Source organism: Mirounga leonina, unplaced genomic scaffold (assembly GCF_011800145.1).
Source record: "Mirounga leonina isolate KUSES-001 unplaced genomic scaffold, KU_Mleo_1.0 Mir_166, whole genome shotgun sequence".
In the NCBI taxonomy this organism is placed as follows: Eukaryota; Metazoa; Chordata; class Mammalia; order Carnivora; family Phocidae; genus Mirounga; species Mirounga leonina.
Window position 1 is genome coordinate 36,401,487 of NW_023270418.1, and position 16,697 is coordinate 36,418,183.

At 66.8% G+C, this 16,697-nt stretch overlaps 1 protein-coding gene across 2 annotated transcripts; it reads right to left on the reverse strand.

Annotated features, from left to right (window-relative positions):
• Positions 1-768: 768 nt before the first annotated feature.
• Positions 769-16,697, reverse strand: CD81 (CD81 molecule). Of its 2 annotated transcripts, none has more exons than XM_035013531.1 (8): positions 16,580-16,697; positions 6,631-6,745; positions 3,697-3,794; positions 2,898-2,972; positions 2,438-2,542; positions 1,897-1,998; positions 1,416-1,502; positions 769-1,337 (listed from the first exon to the last, which is right to left on the reverse strand). In XM_035013531.1, exons 1-8 carry the CDS (start codon positions 16,643-16,645, stop codon positions 1,275-1,277), a joined length of 711 nt encoding a protein of 236 aa, XP_034869422.1. In that variant the 5' UTR covers positions 16,646-16,697; the 3' UTR covers positions 769-1,274. The 2 variants fall into 2 exon arrangements, with proteins under 2 accessions (XP_034869422.1, XP_034869423.1); XM_035013532.1 differs by lacking the exon at positions 16,580-16,697 and adding an exon at positions 15,713-15,810.

The following is a 16,697-nucleotide window of genomic DNA, read 5'->3' on the forward strand; positions in this document are numbered from 1 at the left end:
CCCCGCGCCTGGGGCCGCCCCCAGGCCTACGCCCGGCGCACGGAATGCGTCTGGCTGCGCTGTGCCCCTGGGCCAGGGAGCCCCAGGGTCGCACAGGGGGAAGTAAGCGGGAGGCGGCTCCGAGGGCCGCCCTGTTCTCCCGGAGACCCACCCCGGCCCACAGGGCGGAGGGGCGGACCCCGCTGGGACCCGGTGACCCCAGGTGCAAGCAAGGCTGGGGCTATTTCCAAAATAAACCCCGGAGGAGGCAGCTGCGAGTCCGCCCCATGAATCCCGGCCGGCGCTTGCGGCCTCGAGGGGTCAGCTTAGCACAGCTCGTGGTGACGTCACCCAGCAGTCCCCGGGGGTGGCGGCTGGGCCTCGCTCCCCCGCGCGGAGGCTCAGCCCTTCCTCCTCAGCCCTTGCAAGATGGGCTGAGGCCCGGAGCTACCCAGTGTCTCCGTGGAACCCTCAGAAGCACCCAGACGGGCCAGGGAGAGCCCCTCCGGCGCGTGTCCTCCACAGAGCTGTCCGCCGGCAGGAAGGGGTCTCGCAGGCCCTCCACCCCAAGCACATCCTGCACCACCGCATCTGCCCCCCGATGGGCGGTGGTGCCCAGGGAGTAAGCGGGGGAGTGAGGCTGGCTGGAGGCCGGCGAGGGTGGCACGGGACCCACCAAGGCGGCACCTGCTGTGTTGTGTGGAGGGCTCTCGGGCCCCAGCACACCCTGCCAGGTCCACAGAGCTGCGCCGCCCCCGGTCCCGGCGCGGCAGGCACAGAGGCAGTCTGTTAGCATGCCCGGATTTTCCTTCTTTATTGAATGACTTTCGAGATGTAATTACAGCGAAAGGTGACGAGTTAGAAAGGACAGGTGCACTGAAGGCGTAAGGCTGCTCGCAGACCCGGCTCCAGACAAGTGGCGGGAGAGGAACGAGGGTTAAAAAAGGCATGAGCCGTGCAGCCGGGGGGCGGGTGGTGGGCCGAGGGGCCCCCAGGAGAGGCCCGGCTGAGCAGGCAGAGCCCCTCCAGCGGCAGAGGCAGAGGCGGCCCCTGCCTCGCAGTCCCCAAGGCCCGCTCACACGCCCTCTATAGGTGACTTCAGCCCCAAAAGGTAACGGGGAACTTCAGGACAAGAACAAAACCTCAGAAGTAAAAAGGCTAATAGTGTAGCAGAGTAATACCGGAGAAGTTATGTACACGGGCGGTGACGGCCCCTCCTCAGAAATGTCCGGTCACTCCAGGGGCACTGCAGGATTCCCGCCGGCCCTCCCCTGCAGCGGGAGCAGCTGGGCCGCTCAGTACACGGAGCTGTTCCGGATGCCACAGCAGAGCACCATGCTCAGGATCATCTCGAAGATCTGCAGGGAGGGGTTGGGTGGGGCAGTCAGCACCCGAAGCCCTGACGGGGCGCCCTGAGCAGATGCCCGCGCACTCACCATGATCACAGCAACCACGATGGCCGCAATGCCGATGAGGTACAGCTTCCCCGAGAAGAGGTCATCGATCTTCTGGGGGCAGGCCTCCTGGGGGGGGGGGGGGGGGGGGGCGACAGCCCGCAGACCGTCAGGGGCGGGGCCCGAGGCTCAGGCTCGTTGTGCAAAGAGCACGGAGGGACTCAACCCCTCAGAAGAGGTGAGACCAGGGCCTGGTCTCTGCAGGTCATCTCACACCCGTTTTAAAACATGTGGAAACGGAATGTGCTGTGTGCGCGCTTCCGCTCAGGTCGCTGAGCCGCACGAGGAGGGCGCTGACCTGCGCAGTCGGGGCGCCCTCCACGCCCACTCTCCCATCTGGAGCCACGGGCAGAGACCCAGCAGCGTCAGCTGAGCCCCCAGGAAGCCACCCCACCCCCGGACCCACCCAGGGCTGGTGGCGGCGAAGCGTGGGAGCAAGCCTGGGAGGCCCGGCCCCGCCTACCTTGAACAAGTTGCTGATGACGGTGCTGCCCGAGGGACACAGGTTGTTCTTGAGGATGGAGGTGGTCAGCGCGGACAGCGTGCTGGAGCCACAGCAGTTGAGCTGCAGGGACCGAGGACCCTGCGGTCAGCCCTGGGCCCTTGTGCAGACATGGCCCGCGGGGAGTGGCCAGGGACACACATGTGCAGACATGATCCGCGGGGAGTGGCCAGGGACACACATCCCGCGGGCTGGCCAGGGTGGGGGGCTGGGATGGTCTATTCAGGGGGAGAACTGAGCCCAGGGGCCCCTCTCCTCCCCTTTCTCCCACTGCGCCCTGGCCTAACGGGCTCATCTGGCTCCCCCTGGGGATCCACGGGTCCCTGAGAACGCCCCCAGGGGCGTCCCAGAGAGGGCTCCCTGGCCCGCCAGGTCTGCGGGACCCCTCCTGTTCCTGAGGTCTGTGCTGGGGCCAGACTCAACCCCAGCGGGGCCTGACCCAAGAGGACGACCCCCCGGCCCCCCCAGCTCCCCAGGCCTCCTCCCAGCACTCCTCCTGCACCGTCTCATGGAAGGTCTTCACCACGGCCTTGGCATTGTTGGCATCGTCGTCCACCACAGCCTGCTGCAAAGCCTGGTCGTAGAACTGCTTCACGTCCTTGGCGATCTGGGGGAGGGGTGTGCGGGAGGGGTGAGGTCCCAGCCACCACAGGGGCCATCCCTGGGGGGGCAAGTGTTCCCCTGGCTCTCCCGAGAAGATGATGCTTCCAGGGTAGACCTGGATGCCCCCCCACCCCCACCTGAGGCTGGGAGACAGGTGGCCCTGCCTTCTACTCAGCCCCCAAGCCACCTCCTCCAGAAAGCCCTCTGTGCTTTTCTACCAGGCAGGCCACCATGGGGAGCCCCAAAGAGCACCCCGCAATCCAAGGGTAGGCCCAACCCATTCCCCACAACCTGAGCAGCAGGCACTCCTCTCTCCCGGCCCAGCTGGGACGGCCCCACCACCATGGTCCCAGGCTCACCTGGTCTTTGTTGACAAAGCCCCAGATGCCGGCAGCTACTTCACAGGCAAAGAGGATGACGAGGCAGGTGAAGAACTGGGAAGGCCGTGCAGGACCCAGAGGGGAGGGCAGAGACACGGGGGATGAGAGCAGGCGTGGGGCAGCTTTGGGCTGGCCGTGTGCAGACGCCAGGCGCCCAAGTGACCGACAGGTGTGTGTGTGGCTGGTGGGGGCACCCACCCCCACATCCCAACCAGAGACGAGCCATGTGGAGGAGAAGACTTGGTCCCAGCAGTGACCTGCCGAGCTTCTCAGCATCCCCGCGGGCCGGGGCTCAGCGGGTGGGGGCTGCAGGCCGGCACAGCCCCAGGGGGTTTTGGGCCCCAAGTGACCCCCTTCCGCTCCCCACTTCTCCCTCTCCCATGGAAAGGGGGTCATCATGACATGGGCGCCCACCACCCATGCCTCCTGGCCTGCCCACGCCTCAGTTTCCCCACTGAGGTTGGCCGAGGGGCTGGGACATGCCCCCTATTGTTTCTGTGGCTTTTTATTAAAAACAGAGAAGAAAAGCTACCGTAGAACCATGAGTTAGGAACCAGATGTCACAGCAATCGACCAGGGCGCGATTTCTGAACCACACAGGGACCCTGGAGGGCTGACGTTCTGGGAAAGGTCCCTAGACCACCCCGCGAGCCCCCGCTCCAGGATCACACTGGCAAGGGGCGGGGGGCCGTCTGAGCTGGACACGGGGCGTCTGCAGCAGAACTCTGGGTTCTGCCTCTGCAGCCCCCTCCCGCCCCCGCCCGGCCCCAGACCTTACCGTCCCCAGCAGGCACTGGGACTCCTGGATGGCCCCGTAGCAGCCCAGAAACCCCACGAACATCATCACGGCACCCACGGCGATGAGGATGTAGATGCCTTTGTGGGGGAGCAATGGACACCCTCAGTGCGCAACGTCCCGAGGGCCCGCCACCCCAGACCCCTCCCCAGCCGTGTGCACACCCCCGGCCCCGGACTCGGGCCACCCTGCCCTCGAGCAGTGGCGAGGGCACTGCAGCCTGGCCGCCGGGTGAGCGCCTCCCCCGCGCCCCCCCCCCCCCCCCCGGCCCACATCTCTCCTGCACGGGTCTGCACCCTGGGAGCCAGGCTGCCGAGGGCCGGGCCAGGACTGACTGGCACAGCAGAGTGCCCAGAGAGCTCAGCCGACAGGTCTGGACGCTGCATCCGTCCCGGGCTGAGGCCTGCGTACAGTCTGCGCCCTCTGGGTCCTGCGAGCCTCTGGGACACAAGGCCGTGCCCACTGCTCAGGGGGTCAGACCCAGCAGCTCCGTGTGGCTCCTTGGGCTAGAGCAGTGGGCTCGAGCTGGCTTCCGAGGGACTAGAGCCTGCCGGAGGAGGTGGCCTGGCAGCTGCGGTGGCCCAGCCCCGCCAAGGATGGCATATGGTATGGGAGGGACAGTTCTAGGACAGCACAAGGGGGTGCCCACCAGGCTGGCTGTGGTGCCGTTCTTGGTGCCCACGGCCCACCCAGACAGGTCTGGTTCCGACAAGCGCAGTCGGGGACCCACTGGGCCCTGCAGTGTTGCCCTGGATGCTGGCGGAGCCCCGCTAACCTGCCCCCGCCCCCGCCAGCATTGGACAAAGAACCCTTGTCAGGCCCCACATCTGCTCCCCCGCCTCCCTGGCAGGCCCAGCCTGCCTCGGGACCAGCGGGAGGCTCCAGAAGGCCGGTCCTTGATGGGCAGGGACTCGGCAGCCCATGGGGGCCACTGCAGAAGCCCAGGTCCCGGGGCTGGCAGGCCCTGCCTCCACCCCACCCACCAAGTGGTCCAGTGGCTGGAGCTGTTTCCCCAAGGGCAGCACCCCCCCCCCCCAGTGCCAGGAGAGGCAAGTGGGGGCCCCTGCAAGCCAGGGTCAGGCCCCACGGTGACAGCCCAATGTGGCACCTGTGAGGGGCAGGCCGGTGGGACAGTGCCTGCTTTGCCCCCTACAAGCTTCTCCTATGGGCCCACGTCCCCCCTGGAGCCCGGGCACAGCCTGCAGCCCGGCTCCTCCTGGCAAGGACCAGAGCAGAAGCACAGACCTTCATGTGCCGGGCCTGAAACTGAGCCTGTGACTGGGGTTCCCTCTAAAAGCTGGGCCAGCTGGAGGGGCCAGCAACAGCATGAGCTGCTCCGGCCATGAGGCAGGAGGGGGACCCCTCCCCAAACCACCTGCCCACACCCACGGCACCCAGGCCCTGCAGGGGGCGGCGTGGAGAGCAGCCGCTCCCAGACAGGCTGTTGCAGGCCTGAACCCCTGGGGAAGGGGAGGGGGACACCTGGGAGGAGGTCTCGTGGGTCTGGGAGGTACTTCCCTGCCCTCGGACCTGTGAGCAAAGCTGACCGCCCTGCTCCTGAGGGTGCCTGGCCCCGGCAGACCCTGGGTGATGGTCCTCGTGGGCGCCTTTGGAGCGGGCAGGTGGGCGGGGGGGCCCGCTCCTCCAGAGACTCAAACCTTTGAGGGGCCCCACAGCCCAGGGGGAGCCTAGGGATCTGGAGATGGGAGGCTCGGGACCCCCTCCAGGGACGGCTGGCCCTGGGAAACCACAGCCGGCGCGGCAGGCTCCTGTCTCCGGGGAGGCGAGGGGCCACCCCGTTGGTGCTCCTGAGTCAGACCTCTCCACCTTGCAGCTCAGAGAGGATCATGGGCTGGGAAGGGACACACATCCCGTTTGTGGCCCCAGGGGCCGTGGGCCATCCCTGCTTCAGCAACCAAGCGTGTATCGCAAGCCCGTGCCCCACCCAGCCCCGAACAGCAGCTGGGAGGGACCCAGACCCCTTCTGGGCTGCACACAGGATACCAGGCCAGTGGGGCGGCCGCTGGTCCTAACATGGAGCCCTGAGCCCTAAAGGCCCACACACACTTCCTGTCCCGCTGCTAGGCCTGTGGAGACCCGAGGGGCCAGCCAGGCCGTTCCTTTAAAGGACAGAAACAAGGCTTCCAGAGCCCCACAAGGGCCAGGCCCTGCCTCCCACTGGCTGGGGACCAACCTAAGGGGGAGTGAGGCTCTGCAGGACGGTGGGGCAGGGGTGGCGGCTCGATCCCCTGAGGGGGCCACAGCTGGTGCCTGGGAGGCAGACAGGCAGCCTAATAAGGCAGCAAGGTGTGGGGGGCGGGGGGCGCGGCCTGAGTCACACTGGCCCCTGCCTCACCCTGGGGCCCGAGTCTCCCTCCCCCTCAGCTCCAGCTGCCTCAGCTACCAGTCCTGCTGCCCAGGCAGGCATCCAGCCCCACCCCTTTCCAGCGAGCCTCCCCCGAAATACCCACCACGAGACACAGCTCCCCCGCCCCCACCCAGAGGCCTCCTGCCACGAGCCAGCCCCCGGAGGCCATCCGGTGGGGTCCCAACAGCCCACACACCTCGTGACGTTCCAGTGCTGCCTGGGAGCTGGGCTCCTGCCCCCCGCACCCCCAGCCAGCCAGGCAGGGGACCTCCTCCGCACCCGGGCCCGCAAGGCCCCCAGGCGGACCTGACTCCACCCACGCTCTGTCTCACCCTCTCGCCCAAAGAGCCCTTCCTGGCAGGCCTCGTCCCGCCCAGCAGCCCAGCACACAGCAAGCCTCGCTGACCTGGCCCGTGCCCTGCCTCCTCCTGGAAGCCCTTCCTGACTTCCTATCCGCAGCAGTCATGATCAGACGCCTTGATGGGTCGTTCCTGCTGGCCCCCCAGCCCAGAGCCGACCAGCCCCTGGGCCCCCCCAGGTGCACTCACCCACGTAGAAGGTGTTGGGCGCAGGCCTGTCTCCGAGCTCCAGATAGAGGAGATTGGTGGTCTGTGGATCATGGCGCAGCCACAGGGCCACACCCAGGATCACGCCTCCGGCCAACTGGGAAAAGAATGGGTACAGGGTTACTTGCCCAGAGCACCGCAGTGGTGAGTGTGGGCTGAACCACACTGAACATCCAAGGAGGCAGGTGCTGGACCCGCGCCTCCACCTGCCCGCAGGCCCAGGCCGTCCCTCGCCAGGTGGCGCTCCCAGGCACCGCTGGGGTCTGGGCTGTCTGCCGGCTCCACATGCGGACCTGGTGCCTGACATGCCCCAGGAAGGAAGGCCTGGGTATCGGGGACCACATTCCTGATACTGGATGGGGCACGCTTATGTCAAAACAGCGTTCATTTTTTTATCTAAAGCTCAAATTTAACTGGATGCCCTGTATTTTTATTTGCTAAATATTTATTTGCCACAGTCCACACCAGACCCAAGGACCCCAGGGACTGCTGGGCCCTCCTCCAAGGGGGTGGTTCCAGCAGTCCTCAGCTCATCTGGGAAGCCCATGGAAGGGACTGCAAGTCTTTGCTACCAAGAGAAAGAGAGGGGTGGAGGTCTGATGCTGCCAGGGGCCTGGTGGGGCCGATGGAGGGAGCGACAGACAAGGGGAGGAGCGGAGGTTGGTGGCATCCAAGGAGCCACGGGGGCGAGGGGCCGGGCCATTTGCGGGATAAATCCTCGCTGCTGTCAGCCCTGGGAAGGGAAGCCACTGCGCTGCAGGAGGAAGGAAGCACGCTGTGCTCCCAGATAGGCCAGGGGAGGGGCTGCCTGAGCAGCTGGGGCAGGAAAGGGGGCTCTGCTCAGAGCCTGGCGGGAGGACGGGGCTTCCGGCTCAGGGAGGCCCTCAGCAGACTCACCGTCCTGCGAGCACAGGGCCATTGAGGGGGGTGGGCGGTGCTGAAGGGGAGCCCGGACCACGCTGGGCCCGGCCTACACAGGAGCATCTCATCATCCCAGCCAGTGGCTGTGCTGCCCTCCGGGCCCCAGCCTCCTATCCTCCGGGCCGTCGCAGCCCCGGATGCCCCACCGAGGTGGACTCTGCTCCCAGAGCTGCAAGCCTGGGCACGGGTCGGAGGGCCTCGCTGCTCGGCCGCTAGCTCCTGGCTTCCCCGTCCTACCGTCTGTGTGCTGGCAATGGAGCTCCCCCCACAGCAGCAGACACCGCCCCCCTGCCCCCCAACACAGGCCCAGAGCTCCACGTGCTACGCAGAGGAGAAACGCCCCGCGGACACCACCTGGCCAGACCGGCACCTGCCCCGAGGGCTGCCCCGCGGAAAGCCCCAGCCGCTCCCCGGGCCCTAGCACGCCCGCCTACCAGTACGGCTGGCGGGGCTCACACCCCCGAGGCCGGGTTGCCCGCACCCCCCTCGGAGCACCTGCCTGTCCCCTCCACGAGCCTGGGGTTTCCGCTTCTCAGCCCACCTCTCCCAGGGTGCCAGGTCTGGTTGGGGAGGACAGGCCAAGGCTCGGAGGCTCTGCCCTGACCTCCAGCAAGTGTGGGGAGGACCACCAAGGGCCTGCTGTGCGCCAGCCCTGGCCAGGGTCCCCTCCCAGGGCCCTCGGCCACCGCGTAGCCCTCAGAGGGCAGGGCCCCGGGCTCTCAGCCTCCTGCGCCTCTTGGTGGCACCTGTCAGCAGCGGGAGAAGGCCAGGGGCCCCACGGGACGGCGGGGGCAGGGCGGGCGCCCCAGAGGCCTCGAGGTGGCTGCCATCTGCGGCTCAGAGGGAGGCGGTGTCGAGGCTGAGGGTTGCCGTGGAAACTCTGGCTTGAAACCGTCACTTGTTCTTTTGAAACTGTGGTCCAGAGCCGCCTTTGTGAGATGTCCCGGGGCGGAGGGGGAGGGGCAGGGAAGCCCCTGTCCCGGGCCTCCCCCTGGAGCCCTCTGTAGCGCCAGCGCCCTGGCCACAAGCCCCGACCGGCCTCCCTGTCCTCAGCAGCGGCCCGGCTGCAACCTCTCCCATTTTCCTCACGCAGCCCCTTCACCCCAGCAGCTGGGGAGACGAGCGTGTCTTGGGGTGCACGGTCCTAAGAGAAGTACAGTGGGGGCAGTGCTCATCCCACCCCCTGGTCACCACCTCTGCTGCCTCGGACTCGGGGGCAGGCGGGGCGGCCTCAGACTCCCCCGCAGCCCCCAGGCCCTCACTCCTGAGGGTAAAGGGAAGCTCGTCCTGCCTCCAGGGCCGGGGAGGGCCCGGTGCCTACAGGGCCCCTGCTTGCCAGGGCTCCGGTCACTCCAGGCCCTGCACAGACCCCCGGGGTGGGGCCGGGTGGACACGGTGGTGGTATGGGCCATCCCGTTCCCAGACGAGGAAGCCCGCATGGCAGGGGGCAGATCGCCAACCAGGGTGGGACAAAGGCAGCACCCTGACCCAGGGGGGTGGAAAGCCCTCCGCAGAGAAGGGAGGGCTCCTGCCCCGCCGTTCACGTGCTGGCGGGGACGTGTAAGGAATCAGGACTCAGTGCGCTTCCACGCGGCCACGCCTGCCACCCGAGTCCGCCCAGGGACGCGAACGTGCGCCGTCCACACCACAACATGGGCCCTGCTGTTCCCAGCCCCAAACCGGGCCCAACCCACTTGTCCTTGGACTGGCGCACAGATGGGACGGACGAGCACACCGTGGGGAAATGTACCACTCGGCTGAGCGCCGTGCTGAATGACAGCCACCAGACCAAAAAGAAAAAAGTTCCCTTTCTACAGAAGTGTCAGAAATGCAAATCAGGTGCAGTGACAGAACACAGGCCCTGGGCCGCCCGGGGACGGGGGAGGGATCACGAGGCTCCCGGACGCTTTTGGGGCTGCTGGACGTGTCCACGATCGTGATGCGGTGACCGTCCCACGGGGCTCTATGTCAAGGTTGCACGTTTAAAACACGTGTTGTGTACTCTACGCCCGATAAGGCTGTTTTTAAACCCCCAACTCCACTCAGTCGCTGACCGCTGAACTTCGCAGCAAGGCTTTTAGGGGTAAATGTTTCATCTGGGCCCCAAAGGATCCAGGCTGCTGTCCTGGTGCCAGCCGGCGCCCGCAGCGAGGAGCCACACGCGCTGGGCTCGCCAGGCTTCCGAGGGCCCATAGCAAGCATCTGGAAACATCGTGCTGAAGTCTCGTACACAGAACTGAGGTTTTAGGGTCAAAGAGGGGACTGGAGAACTGTGGAGCCCAGACGTGCATTACACAACGGAGCCTGGCGTTCAGGGAGAGCAGGGGTCACGGTAGAGGGTGGGGCCCGGAGCATGGCAGCCAAGGGTGCCCCGCCGCACCTCGGGGTCACCTCCACATTCTCACTGGAAGATGAGGATGTCAGGTGGTCCAAGCTAACGTCCCAGTGTTGGGGGTGCCCCCGCCCCACGGAGCCCTCCGCGCAGGGTCACAGGACCCTCTCGCCCGCCAGAAGCACGGCTCCCACCCACTCCTGGCCCAGAGGCCGTGCCCCCCCGAGAGGCCCCGCGGCCGGTGGCGCCGGGGAATGTGCCAGCCAGCTGGGCCACAGGGGAAGGCCCCACAGCGGGCACAGCGTGGCCAGTTCGGGACCCTGTGAGAGATTCTGTTTCTGTTTCGTTCTTCCTTTCTGAGAATTAATAACTAACGGCGTCAGCTGAAGCAGGAGGGGGCTGCCAAGCATGCTGGGCTCCTGCCCGGCCCGCCTGCCGTTTCCAAGAAGCTGCTGAAAGGGAGCAGGAGGGAGTGGGTGCTGCCCGGGCAGGCCTGGGGCTGCCGTGCCCTCGGACCCCGCACCCCGAGTGCCCCAGCCCCACCCACGCGGGCCCCAGGGCTGCTCACGTCACTCACACCCTCCCAGCAGCTCTGGCCGCCCCAGAGGGCAGGGGGCAGTGTGTGGGGGGTGTGGGGGAGCTCCACTGCAGGGGAGCGGGTTGGGGGCACCCGACTCCACTCCAGCTCTGCTCCCCAACCCCCCACCTCCAGGGAAAATGCGCCAGGAAGCAGCCACTTGGCTGGGCAGCTGGGGGTCCTGGAGGCCTGGAGACCCCTCCAACCAAGGAGGGTAGTGAAGGCTAAAGGCAGGAAATGAGGCCGGAAATGCCCTCAGGGACACGGGGCTAAGTCAGAGGGAAGAGGCACAGTAGAGATGCTTTTAGGATGGGCTGTGGCAGGTCAGGGGAGCAAGACGAAGGTCCTGGCGCCACCCCTCGAGCTGGGTAGGGGTCTCGGGTTCCTGCAGACTGACCCTCGCTCTCCACCCACCATGAGGGGACAGGCCCAACGCGGGCCTTCCCGGGGGCTGGGCAGCTGCCCCCACGGTCCTGTCGTGGCCTCTGGGAGCAGCTCAACACAGCAGGTGTGGAGGGAGGAGCAGGGACCCGCACCTCGGCCGGGAAGCAGAGCCTCGCTGGAGGCCCCTGGACCTCAGGAAGCCACCTGGCCCTGCATCTAACAGTAGGAAGCAAGGGGGTCATGACCCAGGCCCCCCTGGGGCCACCAGCTAGGGGCTGCGGGAGCCACTTCCCCCTAAGAGGTGAGTGCAGGCCCCCGCCACACCCCGCTACTCTAGGGGCACAAGAGAAACCCAACCCCACCACCCAATCCCTGGGTAGAAAAGCCAGGAAGTGTCCTGTTCCCCTGCCCCAAACCAACCCCACTGTGGGGAGCCCCTCGGCCCCCTCGGCCCCTGCAGGGAGGGCCTGTGGACACAGACGTCCCAGGGACCTGCCAGAGAAGGGCACAGAACAGGCCGCGTGCATCAGACAAGGAGGATCCAGGTGGGCTGGGCACCGACTGGGGAGGGAGATGGGAGGCGGGTGGGCTCAGGCAGAGGACAAGAGAGCAGGTGGAGGGCTCCCAGGGCAGGTCAGGATGGCCTTGTCCCTGTCCCAGGGGAGCCCCAGCCCTGGAGCCACACCAGGCTATGAAGCAGTAGAAGGACCGCCTCACGTGGTCACTCGGGGACCTCAGCCTCCTACTGCCCCAGCTGGAGGCCAAGGGGACAGCTCCAGCCAGGGCCTGGCTGGCCCAGGGGAGTGCTACCTTGTGGGAGCTGGAGGTCTTACCACCTCAAGACAAAGTGAAAGGCCGTCTGTCCAAAGGGTGGGGGGCCGAGCCCCCGGGTTAGGGAGCAGTGTGGGCCCTTCAGCCAAGCAGAGCCACAGCCGTGCAAGAGGGTGAGCTCCCCGCGAGCTCGCGGTGGGACCACGGTTGGTGGTTCCCAAACCCACTGCCTCTTGGAAGCCCCCACCCCAACCCCCAAGACCAAGGGCATTGAGCTCCTGGGCTCAGGCCTCCCAGCCCCAGGACTGGAGACCCAGGGAGGTGGGCAGTCCTCACTGCTGTCACCCCAGCCGCACCCCGGCACCTCACAGGCCTGGGTGTCAGCCTGAGCGTCGGGAGCCGGCTGTCAGTGGTGACAGAACCAACCTCAGCACCCATCCAAAGACAACGGCGCAGGTAAGACAGGTTACAGGGAGCTGTTCGACGTCCTCCCAGGGCGAGTTATGACCCAGGCCAACCCGGCCAATCCAGGCGTGGGTCACCCAGCCACCGACTCTGCAGGGCGGGCGGCCCTGGCTTCCTGTCTTTCACCTTCTTGACAATGACCATGGTACCCAGTCACTGTAGACAGGCGGGGCAGCAGTAACTTTCCCAAGTTAGAGGACAAGGACAAGGGGGCATGAACCCCCAGGCCTTGGCTGTGCTGCCGGCCCCTGGGTCCCCCGGCCTCTGTGGCTCCCAGCGCCCCCCCCCCTGCCGGGAGCACCCTCACCACCGACTGGAGGAACTTATGGGCCCAACCCCATGTCCTAAGCCCCTCACTCTGGCCAGCCCTCAGCTCATGCCCAGGGAGGGTGGGCGCCCCGTCCCCGGCAGCTAGCTTAGCAAGGGAAATCCTCAGCCAGCACACTGGCCATGGCCCCCTGCCTGCCCTAACCCTAACCCCTAGCACCCGGGGGTCCACCTGGAAGCCCCCAGTGGTCTTGTGTGAATTAGCACCTGCCCTGCCATCAGGAGGGGCTTAGGCCAGGCCCCAGGGTAGAAACTATGTGTGCTTTGGGGGCAGGGGGGCACTGAGAAGTCTAGAGGTCTGGAAGCATGCTGGGTCAAACCACATTCCACAGGATAGATGGAAAACAACTCGGGAGAAGGGTCCCGAGGGCCAATTCCAGACGAGCCTGGTTCTAGGTCAAGGACAAGGCGTGCTGGCCACGGGGCAGCTCCAGGGCTGAAAACCACCCAGCCCTGGCTGCGTGCCCTGGCCTGGGTCCTGGGGTGCCAGGACCAGAGGGAGAACCCCTGTGCCTCTCCCCCATCCCCACCCTGAAACATGGGCCAGTGCAAAGGTGATCATCAGCTCCTCCCACGGGTGCCTGGACTTTGCCGTATTGATTTGATCTGGGTTCTTGCCCTCGTGGGGTTTCAGGCGCTGAAATGAAGCCATGGGGCAGATGATTTGGGAGGGGTGGCTTTTTGGGTCCATCTCCCTGTCCAGACTTCACAGCAGTATGAGCTAGGGATTGGGGATGAGCTCTAGTTCTGGAGGCAGACCTGAGCTGGTGGCGGGGGGGGGTGGGGGGGGGCGTGTTAGTCTTGCAGTGGCACCTCTTGGTGCCTGGACATCCTCATGGGGGGCGGGGGGGGGGCTATTTCGTTTCAGGGACAGACCACAGACTTCCTCTTCTTGTCCCAGCCCAACAGCCGTTTCCCCCAAAGCTCTGCCACTCAGTCCGTCCACTCGCCCCCCTCCCCCCAAAACCGGCACAGGAAGTCCCCACCCCCACCCAGAGCCTGCCAGGGTCACACATCCCCTGTCCCGGAAGGAAGGCGACAGAACCGCTAAGTGACAGTCATGTGCTGTCTGGAAGCGAGAATTAAATGCCAGTTAGCGAGGCTTCTGATCAGCCCTGTTCCCAGCCTAGTCTGGCTGCCCTACCTCTGGAAGGCGGCCACTGAAGGCATCAGGCTGGAGGAGTGGCCAGGCCCAGGCATGGGACGCTGCGCTCTCCCTGGCTGGCCTCCAAGGACAGGACTGTGGTCGTACCCACTTCACAGATGAGGAGAGTGAGCGGGGCCCACGCGTGCCAGATGCCTGCCCCAGGTCACAGGGAGCGGAGCCTCTGCTCTTCCTGAAATGCCCAGCAGCCTGAGAACCAGCAGCCTCTGCCAGGAAGTGCCAGGTCCAACCCCAACAGGGAGGATTTCCACGCTGCCAGGCAGGGTGTCTGCACTGTCTCCCAGGCTTGGCCCGGGCTTCTGCTCGTGCTCCTACTCCTGTCCCCGCCAGGCCATGGAACCCCAAAGCAAGCGGTTGTCAGGCATACTGAGTGCACGCCGCCTGGGGCCCCGAAGTCCCGGCTCGTGGAGGAGAGAGACGCGCCTGTGAGCGTGCAGGGTAAGCGGGCTCCTTCCCGGAGAAGCCAGCCTGGCCGCCTCTGAGGCCTGCTCCCAAGTGGGAGCGTTTTCACTCTCTACGATTCAACTTTTAAAAGCGGCCCAATGCAGACACCCACTGTCCAAGTCTTCTCCCAGCTCCCCCTCAGCACCCACTCCTGCACTGTGGCCAGGGTGCCCGACGAGCGAGAGTCAGGCCAGGCACCAGGGGCCCTCCCTCACCCAACGCCTTCTGGGGCACCCGAAGCCCCTTCCCCAGGGCACTGCCCACACCGGCCAAGGAGAGCAGTCTTCCTGCTGGCCATCTGGGCCCTACAACCGTTTCCTGAGCTGGCCCCTAAGGATGGTAGCTAATCTGCCAAGCCGGGGGACGGGATGTGGAGGACGTCCACCTTACGGAGCAGGAAGCCAAGGCCCAGGACCTGGACCCAAGCAGTGGGGTGAGCGCTCCACCATCTGGAACCAACCCCACGGCACCACGCTGTCAGCCAGGTGAGGCGGGACGCCGGGGCAGAGAGGGGCCCTGCCAGAGTGGTGGCCCCCAGCCCGAACCCTGCTTAGCTCTGCATGCGCCCACTACAGGGATGGGTGGGGCCACGGTGACTGGACTGTGGGGTACAGTTCTTAATGCTCAGCTGGTTGGCTCAGGAGGGGAGAGGCCTGGAAACATTTCCTTAAGCCTGAATAAAGAGCAGCCCCTGGGGATGTGTCAGGCCTCCACCCCAGCTGCCTGGGGAACTACCAGGCTCGCCCAAGCAGAGCTGGGCGGTGAGCAGGGGCTGCCCTGGAGACCTCCCAGGCTGGGCAGTGGGGAGGGACTTACCCAGCACTGACACTCAGCCCAAGGACAGGAATCTGCTCCGGGAGACATCCTCTACCTCCGTCTATCCTCCATCTCCTGGTCAGGGTCCTCACCCCACATCCAGGCTCTGCTTGTAGGGGATGGGCTCAGAGACCAGCAGAGGGGCGTCTGGGTGTCCCCCTGGCCCCCTACAAGCCCGGGCCACAGCAGGCAAACTTACTAAATCAACACTAAACACCACCCCTTCGGCAAAGGCCCCAGGGGCGGTTCAGGTCAGTCCTGGCCCTTCCTGACAGTCCCACTGCTCCCCACTCCCCAGGCAGAGGCCAGTAGCCACAGCGCCCCCCCCCCCCACCTGTGCCTTCCCACCCAGGCGGGGTGTGACACCTCCACTCCATCCCCAGCTAGAGCTCAGTCCAGTCTCTGTCCTCCCCACCCCAAACACCTCACTGCCCCGAGATCCGCACTGGGATCCTCCACACTGGGACCCTCGGCTGTGCAGATGGGAAACAGACTTGCTCAGGGGACCGTTTCGAAAGTTTACCCTCCCGGTCTACTTGAGAACTACGCTGTCTGCCAGATGTTGTCACGGTCCTTGTTGAGAAGGGGTGAGCAGCCTGGGGTGGCAGAGGGGTCCAGGAGGGTTCCCAGGCACTGCCCAGAGGACTGGCCAAGGAGAAGCAGGGCAGGGCCAAGAGAGGGGTTCCTGCACCCACCCGGGGCCCCTCCCCAACTCCAACACAGGCAGGAAACGGAAACAAAGCCGAAGCACCAGGTCACTGGCCAGCAGTTACCACCCAGGCCAGGAAAACGCAACTTGCAGGCCAGCAGCTTGGAGCCCCTGAGACCCTCCTGCACCCCAAGATGACCATCCTGTGGGTACCTGTTTCCGAGGTGGATGTCCAAGCCCACACCTAAGCCCAGACCTGGCCATCCACTGGGACCCAGGCCCCGGAGGAGCCCAGAGACGCTCAAGTCCTCAGGGCCCCGTGCCCTGGGCAGCTCAGAACGGCCGCCCCAGCCCCACTCCCGTCAAGGCCTCCACAGCCTCCCGGGAGAGCGGGGCCTGCAATCTCGGACTGGCTGAGGAGTGGAGGGGGGCCGGCCCCACAAAGCGCGGCCACCGCGGTGCGGGCGCCCAGCACGCGGGCCACGAGGCGCTGAGGCGCTTCCTGTGCGGGAGCCGCCCGGCCCGGCCCCTCCCCGCCATCCCCCGGCCGCGGCCGGCACACTGGGGCGAGCGGGGCTGGGCCAAGTGCGGAGCGGACGGTTCCCAAGACTCAGGCCCAGTCCGCGCCCCCCCCCCCCGCCAACCCCCGCCGCGGCCGCCCATCCAGGGGCGGTGGCCCAGATGAGCTCATGGGGGGCGGGGCGCCGGGAGCCCCGCCCCCGAGCCCCCGGGCCCCCTCGGTCCCCGCGAAGCAGGGTGGTCCCTGACACCGCGGCCCGGCCCGCCGCGCCGACCGCCATCACCCGGCGGGCACAGACCCGAGGCCCCCCAACGCCCCGGCCCGGCCGCGGGGCCCTGGGCCCGGCCGCGCAGAGGCCCCGAGACCCGGCTCGCGGCAACCCCCCGCGGACGACCCCCACCTGCCCGTCTGCCTGCCCAGGACGCCCATCCGCGCCCGGCCCACAGGTGGCCCCGCACCTCGGCGGCCTGGCTGCGCCCCCTCTACCGGGCCTGGCGGGACGCGCGGCCTGCCGGGCTCGGGGTGCCCCTGTCCCCCGCCCTCCTCCAGCCCGGGCTCACCCAGAAGACGAAATTGAAGACGAAGAGCAGGTACTTGATGCACTTGGTGCAGCCCTCCACCCCCATGGCGGCGCGGGCGGCGAGCGGCCTGCGGGGTGCGGGCCGGTCCTGGGCGCGA